The sequence below is a fragment of the Mesocricetus auratus genome, unplaced genomic scaffold, assembly GCF_017639785.1.
Source record: "Mesocricetus auratus isolate SY011 unplaced genomic scaffold, BCM_Maur_2.0 Super-Scaffold_100051, whole genome shotgun sequence".
NCBI lineage: Eukaryota > Metazoa > Chordata > Mammalia > Rodentia > Cricetidae > Mesocricetus > Mesocricetus auratus.
The window spans coordinates 2,059,829-2,087,460 of record NW_024429228.1 but is presented as its reverse complement, the minus strand read 5'-3'; the positions used below and the strand labels follow the sequence as shown (position 1 = coordinate 2,087,460).

Here is a 27,632-nt window from a genome sequence, read left to right as displayed (position 1 = left end):
CATTATAGTAAGCAGGCTATAATGAATTTATTCAAATGAAATTCACTCATGATAGTAGTCACTTTAGGAGGATTTACTATTGTCATCCCAACAATAACATCATCAATAAAACATTTTATAACTCATTTATGTCAGATGAATAAAGAAAGTTTATAGCCAAAGTAAGTGTAGATATTTCAGGTATATCTAATTTTTGATCACCAAAGAATATAGACTAAACTGGTACTATTCAGAAAATTCTTTACCAACCTATAACTTCAAGTGTGCTTCATAATATCTCCTCTATAAGATTCAGAGTATCCAGTCTTACATGTAGATCCTTAACCAGCTTGGAGTTGGGTTTTATGCAGGGTGAGAGATAGATGTCCAGTTTCATTCTTCTATTCAGCTTGACCAGCATATTGGTTGAATATTCTTTCCTTTCTCTAATGTGTATTTTAGAACTACTTGTCAAAAATAATGTCAGTGTAGGAGTGTGGGCTTACATGTGGGTTCTGAATTCTATTCCATTTATGAAAATTTTTGTTTATTTTTACTGCTCTGTAGAAGAAGTCAATGAAACAATATCATTCAAAATTGCATCAAAAATCTTGTAAGAAAAAAATTCATGTGATGAAAATGCAAGACACTGAATAAACTGGAGATTGTACTAGAAGATGAAAGGAACTCCGAATATTTATGGATTGGTAGGATTAATATTGTGAAATGGCCATCCTACCTAAAATAATTTATATATTCAATGCAATACCCACTTACCTTCCAATGCAACTTTTCATAGATGTGGAAAAATAACTCAAATTTAATATGAAAACAAAAAAGACACAAGAGCCGGGCGGTGGTGGCGCACACCTTTAATCCCAGCACTCAGGAGGCAGAGGCAGGTGGATCTCTGTGAGTTCGAGGCCGGGCTGGACCGATAGCCTCTGAAACAATACAGAGAAACCCTGTCTCGAAAAACCAAAAAAAATAAAAATAAAAATAAAAAACAAACAAAACAAAAGACACAAGATATCCAAAGAAATTCCTAACACCTAAGCATTGTTATGGGTATCACCATGCTTGCTTTGTGTGTATAATAAGGCTACTTATTTTTGTGTGTAAATTTTATAAACTGTTACTTATTGAATAAGTTTATCAGCTCTAGGAGTTTTGTGTTAGAGTCTTTAGAGACTTCTATTTATAGAATCATATCATCTATAAACAAGGAAATTTTGACTTCCTCATTTCTTAGCTATCTTTGTTTTGTTAGCTCTTCTTTTACTACTCTAATATTGCAAGAAATTTCATTATAGAGAACAAAAGACAGTGGACATATCCTGCATCTAAGGATATGATCATGAGATTTATATCCTTGAGTATATTTGTGTATGGTTACTATCCTAATTGATTTGCATATGTAAAACCATCTTTGAATATCTGGCCCAAATCAAATTTGATCATGGCGAATGATCATTTAGATATGTTTTTTTTAAATTCAGTTTTCAAGTATTTTATTAAGAAATTCACATCTATGGTAGGTAACCAGGAAAATTCCTTATAATTCTAATTATTGTTTAGTATTTACTTTGTATGGATATTGGGAAAATGTTGGTTTTGTGAAAAGAATATGGAGGTGTTCCTTTTTTATTTTATGGAATGATTTAAAGAGTATTTGTGCTTTGAAGATCTGGTAGAATTCTGTACTGAATCTGTCTGGTCCCACAGTTTTTAAATTGGGAAATGTATACTTACTGTGTCTATATAATTAGATTCTAAACACCAGTTTAAAGTGTTTATTTCATCTTGATTTACCTTCAGAAGCCATGTACATCCAGAAATTCAACAACCTATTTGAGATTTTCCCAGTTGAGTGAAATAAAATATTTAAATTATGTCTTGATTATTCTCTAAATTGCCTCAATGACTACTATTTCTTTTTTGACCTTAGATTTTAGTCTTGACACTTTTTTTGGTTAGTTTAGTTAAAAGCTTATCAATTTTGTTAATCTTTTCAAAGAATTAAGTCTTCATTTCACTGACTATTTTTATTTATTAATGTTCATACATTTCAATGAATTTGATTTTCTCTTCCTATTGACTGTTTGGGGATGTTTCTTTTGTTTCTATAAAGTCTTCAGGTACATCATTTATTAATTTGAGATTTCTAAAAACTTTTTGAATATAAGAAAGTTTATTTTGGCTTAGCATTATAGAGTGAATGTCTATAGTATTGGGGGAGACATGGCTTATTGGATCCAGAGAAGGATCACATCTTCAATCATGAAGCAGAAAATGAACTAGAAATGAACCAGTGCTACAAAATTCCTGAATATTTTTTCATGTTAGGCACTAACTACAGTAAACTTTCTTCATAGGGCTGCCTTTGTGTCACATAAATTTTGCAGTGTTGTGCTTTTATTTTGATTTAATTCAAAGAAATTTTTTATTTTTCTTGATTTCTTCCTTGACCTAGTTATTCAGAAATATGAGAGGGAGGACTGATGACCAAAAGGGTTAAGACTGGGCTGGTTTAACCCCCAGAAACAGCTGACCTGCAAGGGTTAGCTCTTGAATCCCATACTGATGCCTGGGAATCCAGCATGGGACTGATCAAGACCCCCTGAATGTGGGTGTCGGTGGGAGGCCTAGGCAATCTATTGAACCTTGGGTAGTAGATCAGTATTTATCCCGGTTAAACAAATGGACTTTGGGCTCCCATCCAACAAAGAGAGATGCACTCTCACCCTAGACTCTTGGGGGAGGGTCTAGGACTGCCTGGAGGAAATGGCATTTTCTATAGTTTCTTTTGAGTTTTATAACTAGCCCTTTTATCTCATGTAGTTTGATAGAACATAGGATGTTATTTCAATGTTCCTATATTTGTTGAAACTTTCTTTGTGTCCTATATGGGGTTGATTTGAGAAATTTTCAGGGAGCACTGAGGAAAATATGTATTCTTCAGTGCTTGTCTATAATGTTCTATAGATGTAAGTGACTATTGTATCTATTTAAACCATGATGTTTATTTATGATGTTTCTCTGTTTAGATTTTGTTCAGATAACCTATTGGTGAGAATAGAGAATTGTAATCACCATGCAGGAATTAATCTATGATTTTAGATCAAGCACTGTGTTGTTGTTGCTGTTGTTTTAATCCAATTAGATGCTTTTGTTGGTCAGTATAAGTCTAAAATTTTAGTATCCTCTTGGCAGATTATTGCTTTAATGAGTATGAAGTAAATTTCCTTATCTGTTCTGGCTAGTTATAACTGGAAGTCTATTTTGCCTGATGTTACAATAAATATGCCTACTTGTTTCTTAGCTCAATTTGTTTGGAATACCTTTTTTCATCCATTCATCTTATAGGTGTTGTCTATCACTGATGGAAAGGAGTGTTTTTCAGAAGGAGCAAAAACATGGTCCTGCTTTTCAATCCAGTCTGCTAGTCTAGGTATATCACTGGGGAGTGTAATTAAATGATACTAAGGAGTTATTATTAAAAGGTGTGTCATATTTCCTGACTTTTTTTCAATTTCTTCTTTTCTTTCTTCTTTTTTGATTTATTGGTTTTTTGGTATCAAACGTGTACAGAATTTATTATTTCTTACCTTGATACAAACAATATTGGCAGAGTATTTACACTGTATCAGCTATAAAAAGTACTCCACAAATAATAAGAAGTATGTTAGAGGATATGTAGGAGGATATATATATATATATATATATATATATATGGAGAGAGAGAGAGAGACTATATGTAAATACTATTTAACTGAAAAATTTTGTGTCTGAAGGTGTCCTGGAACTAAGGGAGTGGGCACTACACATCTAGACAGATGACAGAGAAATGAATTTATAGTTATCTTCTGTGTATGTATGTATAAATGTTTGTATGTATACCTCAATAACAATTAAAATTCAGATAATAATATTTAAGTATCATTCCCTGTGAAGATATATTGTTTATGATTTATTAAAGCCACTGGACATTAAAACAGCAAAGCAACCACACTATTTAGCCATGGAAGCCAGGAATACACCTTTACTTCCAGGACTCAAGATTAAGAGGTAGACAAATCTCTGAGTTCAAGAACACCCCAGAGTACTGGAGAGTGAATGAGGCTCACACATTTAATGCCAGCATTTGAGAAGAATAAAATGTAAAGGCATTCAGTCTGAGACTTAATCTCTAGCCACACTGAAGAGAGCATAGCAGTTTGAGTTAATCTGAGAAGCAGTGAAGTCAGGAGCAGTTTGAGGATTCCCCCTTTCGTTTGAGTTAAGGTAAAGGTAAGAGCTAGTGGCTAGCTGCTTTGCCTGTCTGTCCTCAGCTTGAAACTTGAACCTCAATATCAGTCTCTGTGTTTTTATTAATCCTACTACAATTCCCCAATTAAAGAAGCCAGAGATCTGTGGAAGAATTGCTTATTCTTGACAAGGTTTAAGAAAACTGAAGGATGCTAATAGTATGTGTCTGTCTTCCTGCCTGTCTGTCCAGCTGGCTGTCTTTCTGTTTTCTTTGTTTTTTTTCTCCCTTTTATTGAAAATAAACTCTTTTCCCATAAAGTGTAGCCTGACTACAGTATCTCCTCTCTTTACTCCTCCATAAATTATAGCCTGACTACATTATCTCCTCTCTTTACTCCTCCATAAAGTATAGCCTGACTACAGTATCTCCTCTCTTTACTCCTCCCATTTCCATCCTACTGACCCGTTTACCCTGATCCACTATCTTTCAGCCTCTCACTTAAAAAGAACAGGCTTCTAAGGGATAACAACATAACATTGAAATAATATAAATCAAAACCTTCCATAAAAATCGGACAGGTAAAAACAACAGAAGGAAAGGAACCCATAGAGAAGGCACAAGAATCAGAGCCCCGTTTGTTCAGATACTCAGGAGGCCCATAAAAATACTACACTGAAAGCTATGATATATACACGGAGGACTTAGAGCAGACCTGTGTTGACCCTATGCTGCTTCAGTCTCTGTGAGTTCGTATGAACTTTGCTCAGTTGACTTAGAGGGCCTTCTTCTGCTGTCTTCTACCTGCTCTGAGTCTTCCACTCTTTCTGCCACCTCTTCCATGTGGTTCCCCGAACTCTTGAGAGGAATGATTTGATGGAGACATCGCATTTAGAGTTGTGTGTCACAAGGTCTATCTCTCTGTGTAATGCCTGGCTGTGGGTTTCTGTGGGTATTTGTTCCCATCTGCTGCAAGAGGAAGTTTCTCTGAAGATAAGGCAGTATCTTCTTTAGAGCTGAATTAGTAGTATCATGCAAATATTTTATCTCTCCTCCAATTTTAGCAGATATCCTATGGAGTACACTATTCTGGGTTGACAATTATTGTCTTAGATCTTTTTGTTACTTTGTTTCTGAACTGTGACTAGAACATTTTGAAGTACTTTGTCAGTCATGTATTTCTTATTTTTTGCTTAAATTACCTGTCTTCCAGTATAGGTGTGAAAAATGCTCAGCAGAGTATTAAGCAGTAATAGGGTTGAGACACTGGCTTTTGTAGTTGTTGTTGGGTTTGTACTGAGTGCTAGAGGTTCTATTGCAAGACTAAACAAATACTATTTAAGGGTCAGCATGTAACTCACTGGCCCTCTACTCTGCTGACTTCTGGTGTGGCTCTCCAAGTCCAGTTGCTCTACTTTGAGTAGCTTTGGTTGACCAGCAGCAATAGATAGATTTTGTTAAACTGAATGTATACTTAGACTTATCAGTGCATGAAGGGCAGAGCTTACCTGGGAGAACTCAAAAGTGAGACTTTGGGGGAACCGAAAGCTTATAGGATGGGTGGGAGTTGCTTAGTTAGGGGGAGGAGTGGATGGGAGATTCCAGAGGGGCCACACATTCTGGCCATACTTGGTAATGTGATCCCACAGCAACTGTGACATTTATATGGTGTGGCTGAGAAACTCCTACTCAGTGTCTCAGAGAAAGAAGATTATGGTGGAAGTGGACTGCCTACATATTACATAGGAGCAGAGTCTAGTTGATGGTGTCAGGAAGAGAGGTACCAAAAGTGCCTAGTCTGGTGGATTATGGAGGTCTGATGACATAGGGAAGTTTTGAAAGATCTTGATAGGTTTATGGGTTGAGTAAGAGGGAACCCAGCTGGCTGTAAGAAGGGAAGTCCTTGAGAAGCTAAGCAGCCCTATGGGAGACAAAGGAGCAGGTCTACCTAGTGACATAAGGAAGGGTAGTTTCTCAAGTCCCAAATAGATTTCAGTGAGTTTAGCAATATACACACATTTCAAATAAGGTAAACTTATCTGTAGCAGAAGAAAATCTCATGTTTCCCGGAGAAGTGAAAATATGACAGTCTATTGCCAAGTTCACATAGCAAAATACTTCCAGATTACTGAATATTGCATTAATTAATTGACATAATGTAGAATTAGAGTTCTCCCTCTTGTGGTCAATTATTTAAATTTCCAGATAACTTCCAGGTATCTCAAAGCATTTACATAATAAATAGAATGCATAGATTTCAAGAAAACAGAGACAAAAGCCCAAAGGTACCTTTCAAATACTTTACTACTTTGTTCTGGAAATAAAGATTCAGGAAATTAGACAATAAAGTGTTTTTCTCAAACCAAAGTTAAGCATTGATAAATTATAGTCCCATTTCTTTTCAAAATTATTAAGTATACAAATCTTGATTTTTATAAGCCTTTAAAGAAATTATTTCTGTTTAATCCCAGCACTCGGGAGGTAGAGGCAGGTGGATCTCTGTGAGTTCGAGGCCAGGCTAGACCGACAGCCTCCAAAACAATACAGAGAAACCCTGTCTCGTAAAACCAAAAAAAAAAAAAAAAAGAAAAGAAATTATTTCTGTAATCATTTTCTTGTTTTAGAATTATTAATTCTGTTGTGATTTAATATCAAAAATAAGTTTTGTAATACCTTGATTAATAACTTACTTTGTTAAGAATAATCCTATTACAATTCTGTATTTTTTAATACAATTTCAATATTTATTATCTAGCTATTTGTTTCTTTTATTAATTTATAATAATTGCTAACCTGTCAACCAATTAATATATTCTTAATAATGTGTTCCTATATAGATACAAATTCAGGAAAAACATTCATATAACTTAGACCAGCTGCACTTGATTTGACAGAGTGAGAATATTACCAGTACTTTTCAAATAAAGGGCTTAAATTTGAAATTTTACTCACAAAATGATTGTGAAGTAATTAATAGTAGTTTTGAAACATTCATTTCTGTCCATACTCACTATGATTACACATTTTTTTCAACCCAATCTCTGCTCTGACCTCAACTCCCATGTAAGACCTAATGATTCCAAATGTGTGTACATCCTCATTGTATAGACTATAGTTTTCATTGCTGGTAGAACCCGGACTTGATGGTTAATATATAGTACATATATATTATGTATCATAATATATATACATATATATGTGCAGAGAGAGAGAGAGAGAGAGAGAGGAGATATTGAGATGATAAGTACATGTTGAAACTAGGCAGGCTTGACATGGATCTACTGATACCTGAGCCTTCTGTGAGCCACATGAGGTGAGCATAATCTTTCCCCAAATCCCAGTGCTTGCTGTTATAAAGGAAAGAAACGGTCAAATCTCGCATCATTCTCGTTCTCTCTGATGAAACTAGGTTGGAATTCATGCTTCCTTATTTATGATTTATAATTAGTTTTTAAATTTTCCTACATTGCTAGTTACTTCCCCCATTCTTCTAGAACACAAAATATAAACAATTAAACTTATTAAAGCCAGCATCTAAGTGATATGGTTATCAGCTTGGACTTTTAGTAATGGAAATGTTGCATAATGAGCTGCAAAATACCAAGAGGTTTTTATATGGTGACTGTGCAGTGCTCATCCTCAGGTGAGGAATTTAAATCGCATCCCTGTCTCTAAGGTTAAGGGCCAAGAAGGTTGCAAAAAGCAGCAGGGCTGCTATACAACATTTTCAGGGCATGATAGGCAGTAGTAGCGCTCATGATATCAACAGCTACAAATGCATATATATGAGCCCTGCATGAGATCTGTCTAGTTTACATTCCCATGGATACCAGGGTAAGCAGGGACTTCATAAGGCCCTAATCCTAGCTGAAAGGCTCCAGGCAAACCACAGCTACCAGAGGATATAAAGTCAATGTCCTTCACATGTGAGGCCCCTGGTAGGTTGCCCCTGCTAAAGTGCTATCCCCATGTTTATATAGGCCACACTAATTAGACTCAGCAGATAATATACAGAGAGAGGGTGACATTATTTGAGAGATAGTAGAACCCGGAGGAGTTGGACAGAGAAATGAGATTTGGATTTGATCAAAATAAAATGTATTCATGTATGAAAGAAAAAATTATTTGGGAGTCTTTAACCAGGATATTGTTCATATATGATATACAGTAAGTAACTCACTATTGGGGATGATCTGAAATTCTTTTATTTTTTTTAGTCACATAAAAATACAGTTGTGAATCTGACACACCACTTTAGATGTTTTCATAGAATGAAGCAAATGTTTCTGTAACCTAACACTGTTTAGGACAATCATTCAATATTCTGGTTATTGCATACACATCATACACTTCATGAATTTGAAACAGGTGTAAATTATTCACCAATATTCTCTTGTACCTAAAACCTGCTTTGTGCAATGATTCTTTGGAGTGTCCATATCTGTTGCTAAAGAAGTTTACTGGGTTTACTCTCAGATGTCAAAAATGGCAAGTCAGTAGCCCACAGAGACAGTTCCTCCTAACAGAAGAATCTTACCTCTGACCTATCTTTTTTCTTCTGTTGATATCAAATGGTAATTTACAAATGGTAATGAGACAGTGTTTTCCCCTTTTGGTATAGAAAAGACACCTAAACAACTTCCATAAAAATAACTTTTACTTGACTTACGGAAATTGCTTGCATAAATAATTGCATTCCTACCTGGAATACTGATAGAGGGGTGTGTGTGTGTGTGTGTGTGTGTGTGTGTGTGTGTGTGTGTTATACTTTACATGAAATAGTCTAATCAACATAGAAAAAACAAGCTGCTCCCAATCAAATGGGAGAACCAGATTTAACTACTGAAACTGACAGCACAGCACAACTAAGGCTTTGTATAAAGGATCAGGTCATCCTCTGTCAAATGTATGTTTCCCTCTTCCATTCTGAGACTTCTCTGACAGGCGTTGCTCACCTACCACCCTAAGAGGATGCTGACCTCAGCTCCCTGTGTGGTTCGTAGACTGACCATATCACTGGGTGTTTTCAGCCTTGCTTTCTCCCTCCTCCTACTCTACTGCGAAAGGAAAGAAAAGATGGAGACTGAACCCCTGAGTAGTCATTGATGACCATGAGTAGAGGAAGCCTCTTTGTAATAAAGAAAATTATGAAGCAAAACTCCAAAGAGGTGAAATCCTCAGGAACAATAAGAAACTGTCATCTCAGCTCCTGATCTTATTTCCCTATCCTAGCTATGGTCTACTTCTGAATTTATCAAATTTTTCTGTTTCATTTAAGTAAGGTAAAACAATGTGCATGTGTTTTCTGTTTCCTCTTTTTACTCCTAAATGATTCCTGAGTAACCTGACATTCTTTTAAGCAACATTATCCCACTGGCAATGAATGAATTCTTGGCTTCAAATTAAAAAATGTGTCTTCCTATCTCAGAATCCTCTTGGCTATCAAGACTTTGAGAAAGAGTTGCACCAGTGAGCTTCAGTTTTCTTGTCTCTAAAGTAATCGAATACTGAATATTAAGCATGGAAACTTATACGAGAATGTAACCAGTGACTGCATAAACATTTTAAATTAAACTGCATTTAGTGTTCAGTGTGCTGGTTTGCACTCTCCACAATGCAGTTATAACACAAGATGGCTTGAATTCAGACCAGTATCCCAGGGTTACTTCAGGAATACCATGCCAATTAGTCAAGCTGCTGCTGTCTAATGCCTTACCAGTCCTGGAGCAGGACATGTTCTAGAGTGTCTCCTAGCAGTATGAAGCGCAGGATACGTCCCTGAGCAGGACTTTGCTCTTCTTCTAATCATCTCTGGAAGAGTCTGAGACCCTTTGATAAATGTTTAATTTCCAAAGGAGACCCCAGATCCTGATCGGTTAATTAACTTTTATTAGTTTGCATTATGGAAACCCCACTTAAATTACTCAATAGTAATGTGAACGTTATAAAATTATATCACCATTCTAATTAAATGGCTTAATATACTTGTGAAAGAATTTTTATTATTATTTCAAAGGCCTCAAATTCTAAGAAGATGGAAACTTGCTTATGTCAGTTTTAGGAGGTTTTGTTTCCATTATATGTTTCTAAGAACAAATTGGTTAGTTAATTACATATACTCAAAGGGATGAGGAAGTAAAACCAACATACCTTATCATCTGAGATACGTAAATTGATTTTTAACATTAATTCCTATAAGGAGAGTTAATATTTCACAAGATGTAAAAACATGAATAGTGATAAAGGAGGCAGAATTTACACTATATTTCTTCTTACTAAGATGGCTGAATCATTTGGGGTTTTTAAACTGACATTTGTAACTTAAATGACAAAATAATATTTATTCAATGTATTTATTTTTGAATCCTTGTGCATTTTTATTGTCATTTGGTTCTTAGAATATTTTCTTATATTTGTACTATTTGTACTATATATATATAAAATGAACGTTTCTACAGGTTTTATTTTTAATTTCATTGTACATGTATATATACAACTTTGATTTTTAACTTAATAATTATATTATGTACACTCTAATTGACTGTGCTTGAATGGATGAGTGAGTCCATTTGATACCAGCACTGCAGAGGCAGGGACAAGAAGATCTTTTAGTTCGTGGCCAGCCAAGGCTACACTAAGAAAACTCTGTTTTGAATAAAAAGAAAATCATTTTTTTAAAGTAAGTTGTTGTGGGTTTTGCCAGCACGGTCTTGACACGTTGCTCACCACTCCTCCCTCTCTGTCACTGGGTTCTAGGAGTTCAGTTCAGCGTTTAGCTGTGACCTGACAAGAGGGAGCTCTTGGACCCCAGATTGATGGCTGAGAGGCCAGCAAGGGACTGATTCAGATCCCCTGAATGCAGTGTCAGTGAGGAGGCCTGGACAATCTATGGGGCCTTGGGTAAGTAGATCAGTGTTTACCATGGCGGAGGAATGAACTTTGGGAGCCCATTCCAAATGGAGGGATGCTCTCTCTGCCTGGACATATTGGAGAGGGCCTAAGTCCTGCCCTGAATGAAATGACAAGACTCTGGATATTCCCAATGGAGGCTCTTACCCTCCCTGGGGAATGGTGTGGGGATTGGGTGGGGGGGGCTGGTGGGAGACTGGTGGAGGGACAAGGGAAGAGGGGTGGGAGAGGGGGCTGGGATTGACATGTGAAGCATTCATGTTTCTAATTTAAATAAAAATATATTGGAAAAAAGTAAGTTGTTATAATGAGAAATTAAAATACTGGTCTTATTTCTACCTATATTTCTATACTCAGAGAAAAGTGATCCCTACAGGGAATATTTGCATTTTTTATACTTAGAACAGGCAGCTTGTCCTCTCTCTAAAATACTTACAAATTTTAAATTTTAATTGAGGAATGAACTAATTTGTGTAAAAAATATCATTACATGTAAGAATATTTTTAATGTACACTGTCCATTCTAGACTTTAAATTGCATGAGAGCAGACAACATGGGCTACCTGGTATTTACATCAGAACCCCAATATTCATAATGTAGTCTCTTCTCAGGAACATGACTGGTTTCCTTGACAGGGTTTACAAGTTGGGGGAGAGATATTGGTCAGAGACAGACTAGGCAAGACTGACTATTAGGAATGAAAAAAATGTATTGACCTGGGAAGAAATTGCAGAATATTCTTAAACTCCAGCCTTAGGGTATTAGATGAAAACAAAGTCCCCTGCCATGAAAGAAGCACATTTGGGGGAATATTGGTTGAATTTTGGAGATTATGTTTTTAAAATACTTATGAGAAACAGTAACCAGGGAATAACTATTTGTGTCTAGGAATCCAAAGTTCTCAGATGAGGTAAGCAGACTGTTAGATTCCACAAATGCTGATCATCTAATTCTTAGAACCAATAAAGATGTATACTTAAAATGCATCCACAGCCAAACGGTGGTGGCACATGCCTTCAATCCCAGCACTCAGGAGATAGAGGCAAGAAGACCTCTACTAGTTTGGGGTCAGCCAGGAAAGGCTCCAAAGCCACAAAACGAAACCCTGTCCCCCACCAAAGAAAGCATTTGCAGATGTGAGCAAGAATATCTATTAATTGTTTTTGTGTCACTGTGCTAAAGTACCAAGCACAAACACCCCTTGGCACCCATGATTCTATAGGAAGAATGTGAAGAAAACAGGAGCATGTGGGTCACCTCATGATGGACAGGAAATAGAGTAGACACCAGAACCAGGAAACTAATACAGCCTTCCGAGGTACACTTCCAGGGACCTACTTGATCCCACTAGGCCCCACCTCTGAAATGCTTCACAGCCCCTCAAAGCAGCACCACTGCCTCAAACCCAAGCACTCAACACAAGAACCTTTGCATGAAGGAATGACACTGCATTTTCTAACTAGGAATGACACTGCATTTTCTAACTATAACATCAAGGTCCCTTAAAAGTGACAGGCATCCTTGACTATGAAGTTAGGCCTTGCATAATCCTTTAACATAGAGATGTTATCACAGGAAAGAATTTCAACAATGGCAGTGTCAGTGGCTGCAAGCAATGTGTAAGTAGATCTGGCTACCTTGACTTCCAGAAGCTTTCTTTACTTTTCAAAGTTTCTTACATTTCCTGGTTCATGGCTACTTGTCATCTTTCTTTCGGGAGCCTGCAAGTTTTGATTCCTGAACACAAATATTTCTACTTACCTACTATCACATTTCTTTAGATACAAACATTTCTAGATTATAACATGCTCTATACAAGAGATCATACGTTTAATATCTATGATTTCCTTTCTAATGAATGTTCTTTACTCTGCTTCTGCATTCCTAGAGTAAACAGCATACATGCAGCACTATTCTCACTTTCCTACTCTCCTGGGATGAAACTACTGGCTGAAAGCCTACAAAGTGCATTGCTCAGCGCCACTAGCCAGCTGGTTTCCAGTTAGATCTGCCAATGGAAAGCCCATGGGGGAAAGTGCAAGCCTGAAGTGGGGGCAAGAGAAAGCCTTTTTTGTTAACTTTCGCTTCTGAGTCTGATGACTACCTCCTCATCTTAGTAATCAAGAGTTCTGATGGTGATGGCAGCAGCAGGCGGGCCTGGCCCAAGCAAGGACAGAAATCATAGACACCACCTGCTTGGGCAGGGTATCCACTACCACCAGCTGTACTGGGACTCTTGCATGACTGTAAATCAACAATTGGTGGCCTCATTATCTGCATCTGTGCCTCTGTACCACAACTGTCAAAGCACATACCTGCAAGCTCACATGAGGTCACTTGCCTTTCCTCCTCCAGCCTAGGGGTCATGGTACTTCCTAGCAAGTAGCACTCTTGATGGGTAATAGGACGTCTGGATTTCTCTCCTTCAGCCTCCTCAACAGTCTGTAGGGCCCTCAATTTGAAAGACTGAGAATGGGTTCCTGTCATCTGGGCTACACATCAATGAAAACATTTTTACAACATGAAGTAGCAAATGATATACATTGAGGGTTTTTTATGTCATATCAGCATAATGTGCTTTATAAAAGCTTATACCGTTTCAATCCTTTGCTCGGTGTGTGTGTGTATAACTATTTAGTTCTCAGTTGGGTAGCATTTCCTTATTTCAAATAGTTTACAAGAAATATAAATTTGGGTTTTGAGGAGAGTAATGAGGTGATATGACTGTTGTTAGAATTTCCAGAGACAATGGAAGGCATTGAGGCAAAATAATGAGGTTGGATACGTACCAGAAAAGACAATAGTTTTAAATTAAAAATCTATCCTTATAAAAACAGAAAGATTCCTTCTACAAGGCAACAAGATCATAAAAACAAACACTTCTACTTCTCTTAATTTGCTCTGATAAAAATACTAAGAGAAACAGAAAAGCCACATCACATAAGTCATTGTCTTGAACTTAAGCTGTGTCAGAGAAGCAGGTCACGCTAAGCGTTTTCATTAGGAAAACTGTGCAGACACTGGGCTGATATTTGGAGCAGTTGTGTTAAACAGAACACCAACCTTTTCCCACCATGCTAGCACTTTTGTCCCCAACAAAATACAATGCAGGTCAATCATACCAGACCATCACAAAAAACAATTTCAACTTATCCCTACAAATGCGTCCAATCACTACAGAGAACATGCTAATAGGTCAAAGAGAACTGCTTTAAACAGGCCTGATGTATGGTACAAGAAGTCATCACTGGCTGCCTTACACTGTGTGCTTTCAATGTGCCAACTTACCGCTTAAATTGGCTGCATAAGACAAGGAATATCTCAAGTAAATAACATGAGAATCTTGATGACAGTGCAGTGCCGTCGCAGAGCAAGTTGGAGACAGAAGTGAATGTCCAACCAGTTCAACACAACCCTGAAATTGATGTCCACAACCATTTCTGCAGAATTAGTACAAAGGAAGGTGCTTCAGATTTCCATTTTAAGAAATCAGGATATGTTCATGAAACAGGACAAAATACAGCCACGTACAAACAACTGACATTTTGGTCACAGCAACCACATAAGAGGTGGCATTCCTTAAGACTAACATGCATCTGTGCAGAAGTCTACAAAATTAATTTGCAGTTCTTCTCTCCTGCAAGAAAGAGACCATTCATCATGAACATACTGTACAAGCAACTAGGTTAATGATGTTTCAACTCCGGCCTCTATTTTCTTATTTTCAAACTATTTCTGTTATTATAATTTTGTTAATATTCACCAAACGTCATTGTTTCCTATATCATTGGCACAGCCAACAGTAAGTGACAAGACCTAAAGTTGGGACTACAGAATGATTTTTAATTCTATCATGAGATTTAAACTCATATGTCTGTTCACTTGTTTGCTTATTACATAGTCTACAGGGTATTGCATGGTTGTCACTATGTATACCCTAGGTGAATTTCTAGGCCATTCCCAAGCCCCATACCTGGCAATTGGGATTAGGTCCTGCCTCAGGATCTACGCCAGATTCTTCATGTCTCAGATCAACCATAATTTACTCTAGAAAAGCTTCTGCAACTGTAAGACTAGGAAAGGTCTCAAGCACTCTCTCATTCTCTCTCTCTCTCTCTCTCTCTCTCTCTCTCTCTCTCTCTCTCTCTCTCTCTCTCTCTCTCTCTCTCTCTCTCTCTCTCTCTCTCTCTCTCTCTCTCTCTCTCTCTCTCTCTTGTCTCACACACACACACACACACACACACACACCAATTACCTTTTCTTGGCAGAGACACATACATTTATAGAGTACTGTGAAATACGTTCTTCAGTTAGCCCCATTCCACTCTGCCGCCTCCCATGTCTGACATGTGTTAAGAATCCCCAGATAGCCTGCGACAGCCATGAGGTAGAGCCATATCCGTTTTGCAGTTCTCTCCTGTGTACCTCGGTTCGACATGCATGTCTTCCAACTGGGGCAGCTCTCCTAGCCAGTGGCCTCCCTTTTCAAACCTCCCTTCCACACTGGTTTCATCTTTGTGGTGTCCATTCTCCAGGGATTTAACTTACATTCGGTACTCCCAGGCAAACATTATCTTTCCCAAATGGCCTCTTTTTGTTTCACGGCCCTGAAAGCTGAAGTATTAGGATAAGAGGAGGAGTTTTCCCCATTCCTTTATTATATTGGAGAGCAAATCACAGAATGAGGATGTGCTTCTTGTATATATTCGTATTTAGTAATATCTGAATTGAAACGCTGCAAATTGCTAGTCATGGAGGATTGTTCACCAAAGAGGCAGAATTTTATCTGTGGACCACTGACTGCTTTCCCCCAGACCCTCTCTACAGTTTCCTAGGCAGAAAGAGGTAGTAGATTATCTCACTGTTTGATGGCTGGAGATGCTCTGTCTTCTAAGTTCGGTTTCTACCATATGGCGTCTGCCTCTGGTGCTAGTTGTAGGGTACACCTCATATACATACGAAGAGAATTCCAGGAACTTTGACCTCAACTACTTCCATTTTCCAGTTCTCATGCAAGTAGCTAGCATCTCAAAACATAATTTCAGGAGTTCCAAGAAGAAAACAAAAGGGCAAGATTGAATAGAATAGAGATTGGCAAATTGTCAAGTTCTAAATTAATTTTAACTTGACCTAATTCAGGGACGAACTGGATTAGCCCAACAGGTGTATTGATCCCTCAGTGCATCTATTTCAAGTTTTGAGTATTTTTATGGTTTTTCTTTTACAGTTTTATCCAAAAGATATTAGTCCTTTAACAAAGCTCACAAAAATATTACTTCACAAAATTATTTGGCTCGAGGGTAATTCCTACAGTGTGGTTTGTATTTTAGTTTTGCTATATGTCCAATGAGTACATCCCACATATACATTAAGCAACATCTGATTGACTAAGTGAATTACTGCATTTTACTCATTAAATTGAAATGTTCTACTGTTTCTGATTCCAGACCAGTCTTTTCTGTCTGAATTTCTGCCCCTCATGCTGGGTAATCCCTACTTAACTCAGTTTAAAGTGGGCCAGATCCTCTCGTTTAGTGCTATCTCAGAGGAAACTCTCTCCTGTTTACTTAAGCACAAGGAAGTATTCCAAAGAGCTTTGTTCCAAAATATACTTAATGGATTTTTTCACAAAAGCTCCAAATACGTTAATAAAATCCTACTGACATCTATGCATCTTGTAGTTAATGGGGCATCTTGAGGTGAGATGTTCACATTTTAACTATTCTTTACAAGTAACAGGAGTTTAACTTCATTGTCTCACTAGTATTTAAATCAAAATATAAGGACATTAGGTCAGAGAAGCTTTCTCCATCCAGATAGTTTTTTTTTCATTTTTTTAAGGGATGACTCTTCACCTTTCAAAAACCTCCCTTCAGAGGATATGGTTCTGCTTATGTCATATTGCCAGGCTTCTAGAATTTTCTTTGAAAAGGATATTATAGCTTTATAAAAACTAGAAAACATTGACCAAATATTATGTAGACATTTGCAAATACAATAGAAAATCTTTTCAGGCTATGTTCTTCCCCTCTTCATTAAACACAGCACTCAGAAAGATCAGAATTCTAGATCTAGCATCATTCTTGATGAACTGAAGAACATATAACTTCTTAAAAATCAGATGCCACATTGAATTCTAGTAAGTGCATTCAGTATAAATCCTCTAAATTATGTGATCTGAATGTGCTATATAAATCCATCTCAGCTTGGTTTGTATGAATATGTTTATATAAATTATTATTTCCATCCTCCTCTGCACTATGACATGCTCTACAGAGAACTGATTCTATCAGCTTCAGGTACACTTTACATTCTAATGATCACAGACACTAAAATTCATGTAACTTTTTAAAAAAATCACAGCAAAGTGACCTGTGATTGGATGGAAACCTAAGGTTTCTATGTTCCTCAAATCTTACTTCTATGATGACTAGAAAAAAATCAAGCCATAAGAAACTGCCACCAAGAAGACTCCCAACAATCTCTCCTAGAATGGCGAACTTACACTATAGCATGGTTATTTGAACAAGAACATTAAGTTTGATTAGACATTAGAAAAACAAACAACAAAAACCCTGCATGCTCACAACACAGCAACTTACACTTTATGTTATTCTTCATTACAAAATCTAAAAGCTTTCACTATAGAATTTCAAATTTTGTATTCCCTTTTACATTTAGTATAGTTTATAGTTTACATAGTTTATTTTATATTATATTTCTGTATTTCATATATCACTTTATATTTAATTTTCAAATTTTATTTTCTATGGATACTACTATCTATAGAAATTTGGGGGATAACTATAAAATTGTAATTCTATTACTATCATTACTTTTATTTAAATGAATGTATTTTCCCATAGGAATTTTAGCATGATTAAATAAAAGACTATACTAAAAAATTCTGAAATATGACTCTGATATTATTTGATATTTGTGTTATTAAGTTTATTTTCAAACTATGGTAAATGTATAGTATGACACAGAAGAATATCTGGTAAAGTAAGGCAGTACTTAAAATATGAACTAGTATCCTAAATGTGTCACTACATCTTGCTGAATCTGTCACCTTATTGTGAATGATAGACCTACTGCACATCTCAGAGATGTCATTACATGAAAAAGTAAGACAATAAACACCTAAAGTTGCAAAGTTTGCATGCATTTTCTATAAAACAATATAATGTACTATATACATGAAATTTGTCCTCATGAACATTTTAGTACTTCATATGAGTAAGAATGCAAATTTGCCAAATGCCTCTAAATATTGAAAGAGGTATCTCAAAAACAGAGATCTTGGTTCCCTATACTCCTGTTTTAAGAGGCCACACTAAGAATTGGTGGTAGGAAGGAAGGAAGAAGCAGACATCATTGAGTAAGCACAAAGGAAAACAGCATTTTCTTTTTTTGGGGGGTTCTATAGACCCATGCCATTTAAATATTACTCTATGTTAGGTATGATCATATTAGTTTCCCATTGTTGCTCTAACAAATTGCAACACATCTACTAGCTTAATGTAAATTTGTTTCTTTCAGTTTCTTTAAATCAGAAGTCTCTCTGGGATAAAAATCACTATGAGGAGGGGTGTGACCTTTCTAGAAGTACCAAATAGGTATCAATCTACTTGACTTAGTTTCAAGTGGTTGCCTACTTGCCTTGGCTTATGAACCCCTACTCTAACTTCAGTAGCAGCCACAAGATAGCTTAAAACTTTCCCTCTCCTCCACACCTGCCTATTCCTTAGACACTGAGCTCACCTTCATGGTCCAGGATTATCTTTCAATGTTTTTAGTTACATCTTCCAATCTCTTCTAATTGTTTAAGTATTGGATTTATCATGCATCTGTGAGATTAGAATATGGGTATAAATCAGGTGCTATTATTCTTCTCACTATAATAAAATATTAGAAGTGTATTAAGTTTGGATAATTTGATCAGTAAGGTTTTTAGTGTGTTTGGACTCTATTTTAAAAAGTCAAATAAGATATGTATTAAAATACAATAAAAGTATTAACATTAAGAAATCAGTCATAAAATAATCCTAATTCCTCTCCTGAGACCTCTCTACTTATTGAGCCTGGATGATTAGATGTTCTAGATAGATCGCAGGTTTTAGAAGAAGTCTGCAACCACACCCTGCCTGAGTGATCCTAAAAGGCAAGTGTTAACAGTGTCCCTTGGCCAGCTCATGCCTCCCTAGGCAACGGAGGATGCTTGATAGTTAACCTTTCTACCATCCTACAGCTGCTCTGGGATTGTTTTCTAAAGAGCTACCGTAATCACTGGTTTGGGAGTTATTGTATGTTTTACCACAAAATAAAAATTAAAATGAAATAAAGTAAATACCCTATTTCTATTTTTCATCCTCACCATCCTTTCCAAAACAGAGGATGATCAAACACCTGTTTTGTGACTCATTTCTCAGGAGCCTTTTTAATATGTGAAAACACCAAGTGAAGTCTTCACTTGTTAAACAGCTCGTGACTTCATCTCAGTCACGTATATACATGGTCAGTCTGTTGTCTCTTGGGGCCTTCTGCAAGAGCTGTTCTAAAATGGGCACGTGGAATAAAGGACCTACAGCTTGGGCTAATGGGGAAAGCCAAGTTACACTTGAAGCAGCTGACCAAGTGCTAACATTTACTGAACACTCAATGAATGTCAAGAGTCACTCTCAAAGCATCATATTATTAGCCTCCTCCCTCATTATGGAGAAGAAGCTGAATTTAAGATAACTTTTTATGATTGCTATGTAATTGATAACAATGTAAAATTGTGGAATTTGACTCCAAAGCCTTCTTTGTTTAGGACTATCTGTAATGCTCCCCCTGTATGTTCCAGCCATGAAGAGAAATGTATCAATGGGTAACATACAACAGGGAAAGGAAATGTGTTCTCTGTGTGTGTTATGGGAAGATGTCAGGAAATATAGTTACTCATTTCAAAATGGATGTCTATAAAGAGCGTGTGAGGGGACAACAGAGACTGATTGCCTCTCTGTCACCGGAGAGATACTTAGGGAAAGTGAAGTATTCAATACAACCACAATAGGGAACAATGAGCATAGAGGAACACTATTAGCTAAGTTCCCTGAATGAAAATGGGAGGAAATTCTGAATTATGATCTAGAAATAAAGGTTATGTGTGAATGATAATTACAGAGAATGTACAGTTGAGTGGGGGACCAGACAGAATACTGTGTGGTCACTGTTTCCAGGAGACAGTATCTCTGCAGTTACAGATATTGTACCACCAATGTCTGTATGGTGAATAAAATGCCGAAAATCAAGACGTGAAGGAATAAGAATCAATGGCTAGGAGAATGAGAGGAGGAAGGATGCTGTTTCAAACCAACTTGCAACATTTGCTCAAAAATACAACATAGTCACAGAAATGTGAAATTAAATCTGCCAAAAATAATTCATGATTGCCAAAGTCCTAAATTGGCAGCCTTAATTGTCCTTGCTAGAAATGTTTTAAAAAATGAAAATTTACAACTGGGTAGCATGGAGTCCCCAGGGGGCCCCTACATAGGGACAGTCTATATTTTGCTATTTATAACTTGTTTGGACAATAAACCTCAGTCTCCCAAAAGACATTTCTTGCATTAAAACAACAAAGTATAAATTTGAAAAGAATAAGGAACACAGGGGATAAAATAAAACTCAGACTGGAACTAGGTGATAAGCACAGGTGAACCATATGGTTTTGAAGACAGCTTTTAATCCCTATCATTTTATAAGCCCTAGATTTATCTCTGGGCTTCATATCTACCCAAGGAAATATAGAAACAAGAGTGAGTTTACTATATGAGCCTCTGTCTTTCCTTCAGAAATGTTCAGATCTTGTATCTCATATTCAAATAATAGAGAACTGTAGTTCAACACCTCAGGAGGCCATCACTGCAAAATTGACAGCATTAGTACATATTTCCCAAAAGAAATTTTAAAATCCCTCCTTCATTTAAAAATGAATATAATTTTTTCCTTTCAGTAAACTATGTCAGTATTATTACATCACAAGATACTGTCTAAATTAAGAAGTAACTCATTTCTTCATTATTTTAACTTTACAAAGTCCTTTGAATATGTAAGACCATATACTAGATGTGATATCTTCATTAGCATGATGACACTACATTTCTTTATGAAAACTTACCAAATATATAGTCTCTCTCTATATCAACCTGTACACTGAGTGTGTGGAAGTATGTGTGCCACCTAAGTTTTGAATTTGTTCTGAAATTGTTATAAGGAAAAGATACTTCCAAAATAGAATTTTAAATTTTTATACAAATTATTTTCTTATCTTAGACTACAAAAATATATGAAATGGGTTACTATTACATAACCAGATGACTTCACATCTTGTTGGAGTTATTGAGCTTATGCGGGATTTTTCTTCCTCTTGGGTCGGGATACTGGCCTAGACCAACAGCCTTTCAAGCTATGTTCTTATCTTCCCATGGAAAATATGTAGTTTAGGGCACACGCACACATTGTACAACAAGCATTTTAACTACAATAGCTACTAATTTTAGTTAGGAAATGGTTGATTTCTATGTTAAGGACCATTCAATCTGCCTCACACATGAGGCTAAGATGTTTTATATTTATTTCCAAAATATAAAGCAGAAATTTGACGTTGTCTTAATTTAATAGCTAAAATTAATAACAAGATAGAAGACAAATGCCAAGTAAGTTAACAAAAGCCACAAATTAAATCACTTGAATATTGACTTTATTGTCATGGAAATTTCCTAAAGGTAAATAAGCACAAGTTCTTTTAAATAAGGATGGTGACACTCTCTCCTTCAGAAAAATTCTAAGCACAAGATTTTTGTGTGAATTTGGAAAAAAGAGACAGGTATGAAAAGACAAAGAAAAGAAAGGAGTTTGTTTAATATGCTATTTGACATGAAAAGAAAAACAGAGTGAATGTGTTGCTGAGTCTTTATTGAAAATATATGAAAGTGGTATGTAGTCCTGAACTCAAGAAAAGGAGACTTGTCCTCACAATTCTACTTGAAACATGAAAAGTACATCAGTTCAGAGGCACTATAAAGTGAGTAAAATGTACTTATTCATAAGAATCTTGAAAATGTACAGGACGGAATAGGACAAACATTGATAAAAAGAACAAGGTTGTAACTGTTCCTTATTTAAGACATTGCCTGTTAGGGAACTTTAAGGTTATCCGTTATGTCTAGAAGAATGTCTATCATTTCTAGATACATATTTCTAATTTTACAAAGGAAATTATAGGATTTGGGTATGTTTAAGATGCATATGTGTGTGTACATATATAACACATATATATATATATATATATACTACTTATATTAGGTGATTTGGACAAGCATAAAACTCAGGATAAGATGACTAGACATCTAGAGACTATGGCATATAAAATTGACAGACAAAGGTGTGTCCTCCACATGCAGTACTTTAGGCAGATAAGTCAAGCTTTAAAGTTATTCTTGGGTTTTTAACTTTACTGTGCCCAGGAAGAAATACAGACTTCTAACCCTGTGTAATTTTCAGAGTGATGATGAAGCATGTACCATAGTTTAAATATACAACTATGATTAGTAACTAATGGATTAAGTACTATGAATGTCTTACTATTTATTAATCACACACAGATTACGGAATATATAAGAAGACACTGAAATTAATCTAAATTTAGATGATATTTAAAAGTATATAAAAATAACTAAGAATCAACTGAAAACTATTTTACTGAGAAAACATTACCTATTTTATTGAATTCAAATACAGTGATAGGGCTTAAAGATTTTCTTAATGAATACTTTAATTATTGTCAGAAAGTTTTATGTGTTTGGTGACTAAAAATATATATGTATGTAACATATCTTGAACACAGTTAGCCATGGTTATCTAGCTACCTAGCTAAGATATGTGTATGTCCTCCTAATACTGACTCTTAAAGACACCCTTCAATCATATTATTTTAGAGTTGAGAAAACATACAAGATAAACATCCTAAAATTTAGCAAAATGTATTTACTTTTTAAATAAAAATTTACATTAAACATTAAGAAACACTGCTATTCCTCTTAGTCTATCTTGGATTTAGAGGAACATAAGCTATTGCAAGTCAATTATTCACATGCTCATTAGAATAAAACACAATTTCATGCTTTTCATGAAGAACAAAGCGGTAATCAGTAGATATTTCTGTGTGTTAACTTTGAAGATAGAAGTAGAATTTCAGTCTAGGATTTTCAGTTTACTAATCTGTGGGTATTATTAGTGGGTAAAATACTTTATTGCTTCATATTTTAATCAGTTACATCATTTAATGTTTATTATGAGAAATATATATAATGACTCAAAATATTTTACGCATAAAATTTCTTGGAATTATATATATATACACACATGTATGTATTTATGTATGTATGTCTTTTTACCTAATTATCTCTTGTCCAGTGAGGTTAATATCTCATGTTTCCAATAAACAGACATGACTTAAACATAAGAAATTTGTATAATTATTTTTAAATATATACTTAATTATTTGTAAGTATATTATAGACAATGAAATGTTAAGTCTATACTGTATAGGCATAGTTATAGCAAAACTTAAAAATAAAAGTTTATTAATCTAAGAAATAATTGTCTCCTTTCTACAAGAGAATACAAAATACTCTTATTCTATAATTGTATTTTATTGAATGTTAAGGCCATGTCCAATTTTTAAATAGTTCTACTAACCACCAAAATGTGGAATAAATAGACATGGGTTAAAAGAGGAAGGAAAAAGACTAAGCAATAGAGAACCTAGTGAAAATAGTTTTAGTTAACTCAAAGTCTGTAGTTCTAAGGAAATAGAATGTTGGGAAGTTAAAGTTATAGGTAGCAGTCAATTTTACATTATTCTAGACATGAAATTTGAAAATGCATTATCATAATAGAACCTATTTCAAAAAGTATAAATGATAATGTTTAATGAATGTATGATCAATGGGTTTAATATTAGCATTGAAGGCATATGAATAAACTAATGTCAATATGAATATAACAAGAGTATGTTGAATATGAAAATATATACATATGTTATTTTTAATTTGATGCTTTGAAACCTGTTGATCAAGAAGGCAAGCACACACTCCTGAAGACAAGTGAGCTATTCAAAGGCAGAGAGTCTAGGATCTAGAATGTAGTGACTTATTTTGCCTTAGAGAAAAAGACATCCTGCCATGGAAAGAAAATCTTAACCAAATGAAGGCTTATCTCAACAGAGAAGGGTTGAGTATCAGTTTCAAATACAACCCAGCTCATGAGAGAGACTGGTCAAACCTTGAAAAAGTCAATGTCCACTCTAAAATGTGAAAAGAAACAAATGGGTTTGTAGGGGATGTATTAAGCTACTTTACACATTTCTAAACAGCTCCTACATCATTTTAGTGAGCATTATCCAGTGAACCAAACTGAAGATTTGAAAACAAAAAGTAAGCAATGGAATTAGTCAAGTAAACTATAAAAATAGTATACTGTAGGTGTGCAGCCATACCATGGACAACAAGCACAGCTATGTGGATGGAAGGCTGATGTCTACCATCCACATTTACACGGTTTATGTGAGGTCAGCCAGGCTTTGGGGACATGAGCAACCAGAAGAGAGACAGGGTTATTATTGACCAAATTACAGAAACTCTCTCTTTAAGCACTAGAGATCTTAGATCAACATCATATTCTAATCTCCTTGAATAGAATTAAGCTCTGTAATAATGATGAGTTATGTCCCCCTTGATCCCAAATACTGAGATGTATGTACTTCCACACAATAATCTGACTCTGGAAGGTTATGGAGACAGTCACAGGGAGATTATCGATCGGCACACTAAGAAAAAAAATGCCTGTAAGAAAACTGGAGCAGCATAGGTTTGTGAGACCACATGTGCTTAAGGAAGACCTGGAATTGTTTGCCCTGAGGAAAATGCTCCTGACACGGTGAATTGTTGCATGCTGTAATGGTTTGCTGAGGCTGCACAAATTCCAATCCTTACTCTGTAAAGTGGGTGAGATTCAGACCTGCTGCTCCTGCTGACTGTCGCTGTATTTTTCAGTCAGCTGGAACTGCCAAGTCCCTATCTAGCCCTGTGAGTTTAATTGTAACTGTTACTGCAAGCAGCGTTTTCCAAGTAGCATTTCTGGCTCTCTACATTTAACTGGGACTGTCACATCAACGCACATTTTGAGTACATGAAAATATGAAGGAAGAGTTTGTCATTGGGAATCTTGTTGATGGATCTGAGTACATGTACCTCGGAATTCCAGATTCCTATGCCAGTCGAAGATGCTGTTAACCAATGGTGTTTATAATATATAGCAGTTGTAAATAATTCACACTAATGAAGTATTTAGCTGTAACAGAAAGTATGAGGTACAAAATACTCAGGCAAATTAAGCCCTTCCTCTATCTGCCATGCCAACTAAATATACTCTCTTAATATCAGAACAGAAAAGTTGTTCGTTAAGTTTGGATACTTGCCCATTTACTGTGGTCTAAATCTGATTATGTACATACTCAAACTATGCATGCATACACACATACCTATACACTTTTTCTTTAAGGACATTTGAACCCTTAAAACAGTTTACAGTACTATGAATTAATTGATAAATATAGTAAGGCCTTTGATTCTGGACAACAGTATTTGAACAGTTTACTACGTTAAATAAAAGAACTCAATTTGCAGGTTAAGATATTTTTGTGTAATACAATAAACAACCCATATGGATTTAGGTAAGAAACCCATCCACTTCCTTCTAAACTAAAGAATCTAATTGATCCTTGAACTTAACAATGCTTAGGAAAGCAACACCTTTTCAGTTTGCCAAGACAAATCCCTTGAGGAGTTTATTTTCTTATAAAGCAGCTGTAAAATTATTAAACTAATCTGAAAGTATGACTTCACAAAAGTACATTATAAAGTGTCAGACAAACTTTCTACACTACCCAAAGCAATAGATTCTGCCGGAGGATCTGCCTTCATCCAGACACTTAACTATGTTTAGTAAATATTTGCATGCAAAACCTACAGATCAAAATGCCTGGGATGACAAGAAACATTTAAATACACACCCCTTTCAGCAACTGTCACTAAGTGTGTCTGCTGATGTAACTAAGGATTGTGCTTAAGCCCTCCTAGTCTAACCGGCTCTGTCAGGCAGGACAGCATGTCTCAATATCTCTTTTTGTTTTCATTTGGTTTTGAACATGTGTGGATGGGTGATCGCGCCTGTGTGCACATTACCGGAGACGGAGATCCATTCTTGCAGAGGGGACCTCTGAAGACTCCCTTAATGCCCCTGTAGTGCCCATTGCTGAGATGTCTGGAACTGATGACCAGGTAACAAGCCATGTGTGTCCTGGCTGGAGGAGCTGTCTCAACTCCTCACCAACAGGCAGGGAAATGCAGGCTGGCTTCTCAGCAGCAACAGTGAGTGCCACCTCCAGAGGAGAAGAGGCCAGCAGCAAGCGGGGAATGCAGAGCCCCTGTGCCCCTGCTTGTCGACCTGCGAGTGGCTCTCTCTGCCCACAGCGGTTGCTCGGACTGAGGCGGTGGTGGCAGCCCCAGAACACTTAGGGGGCCTGGCGAACCAGTCCTCATGCTGCTCTGACGAGGCGGTGCTCAAAAGCGGGCTGAAGATGCGCTTTTTAAAGGACAACTTCCTGGATCCACCAGGGAATCAGAGTCCTCCGCCCCTTTCCCCCACCCCTGCTGTCGCTCGGGATGCAGGCAGAGTAGGGTGGGAAAGCTCAGGTGCTAGTCAGCATCCTGCAGCCGCTGAGTCCCCAGGCTGCGGAAGTCGGGAAGCCGCAGATGCAGCCTGTGCGAGGAAGCGTGGCGCGGTTCTTCCGAGAGCCCCGGAGCTTCCCCTTCTGCAGTGTCCGGGAGAGGGCGAGCTCTAGGAGTTGGAGATGTGACTACTGCGCGGGGACAGTGAGCGTCCAGCTAGGAGCTGTGGGGTCTGGGTACAGGGAGAGGCTAGGAAAGATGACAGCTGCCACACTGAACTCACTGCTCCGCCTTCTGGAACCCGCAGCAGCAGTCTCTTAGTTCTCCTGCCCGGCTTGTGAACCAACTTTCTAAGGGGCTCCAGGGGGCAGACATCGGGCATGACTGGAGAGGACTGTGGAAGAAGCAGCAAGAGATCATTTCCTATAGGCTTTTGCCGCCTGCTCCTTCTAGGGCTCCCTGTACTGGGGGCCTCAATGGCAGAAGCAACAGCTTCCCAGACGCCTTTAGCCATGTAAAGGTTCTGCCCAGAGTCCATCAGATGCTCTATGGTAGCCAGTGTGTGGCATAGAGGAACTTTTAGGTGCCGAACTTACAGGAGGGGTAAAAACCAATGCTGAGGTTTGTGTGCGTATATATGTTTTCACACCTCTAGCTACAAAGGTTTGCTTACAGAAAACACATTCTCTGCCCGTTAAGACGCAGATATTTTGGTCGG

General features: G+C 36.7%; 1 protein-coding gene across 1 annotated transcript in view; it reads right to left on the bottom strand.

The window, feature by feature from the left end:
- The window catches only part of Znf804b (zinc finger protein 804B), a 482,235-nt gene extending 455,373 nt beyond the window's left edge, over positions 1-26,862 (bottom strand). The window contains exon 1 of the mRNA XM_005083970.4: positions 26,429-26,862. Coding sequence (XP_005084027.2) covers positions 26,429-26,536 — 108 coding nt within the window. The 5' untranslated portion in view covers positions 26,537-26,862. The remainder of the gene's footprint in view (positions 1-26,428) is intronic.
- Between the last annotated feature and the right edge of the window lie 770 nt (positions 26,863-27,632).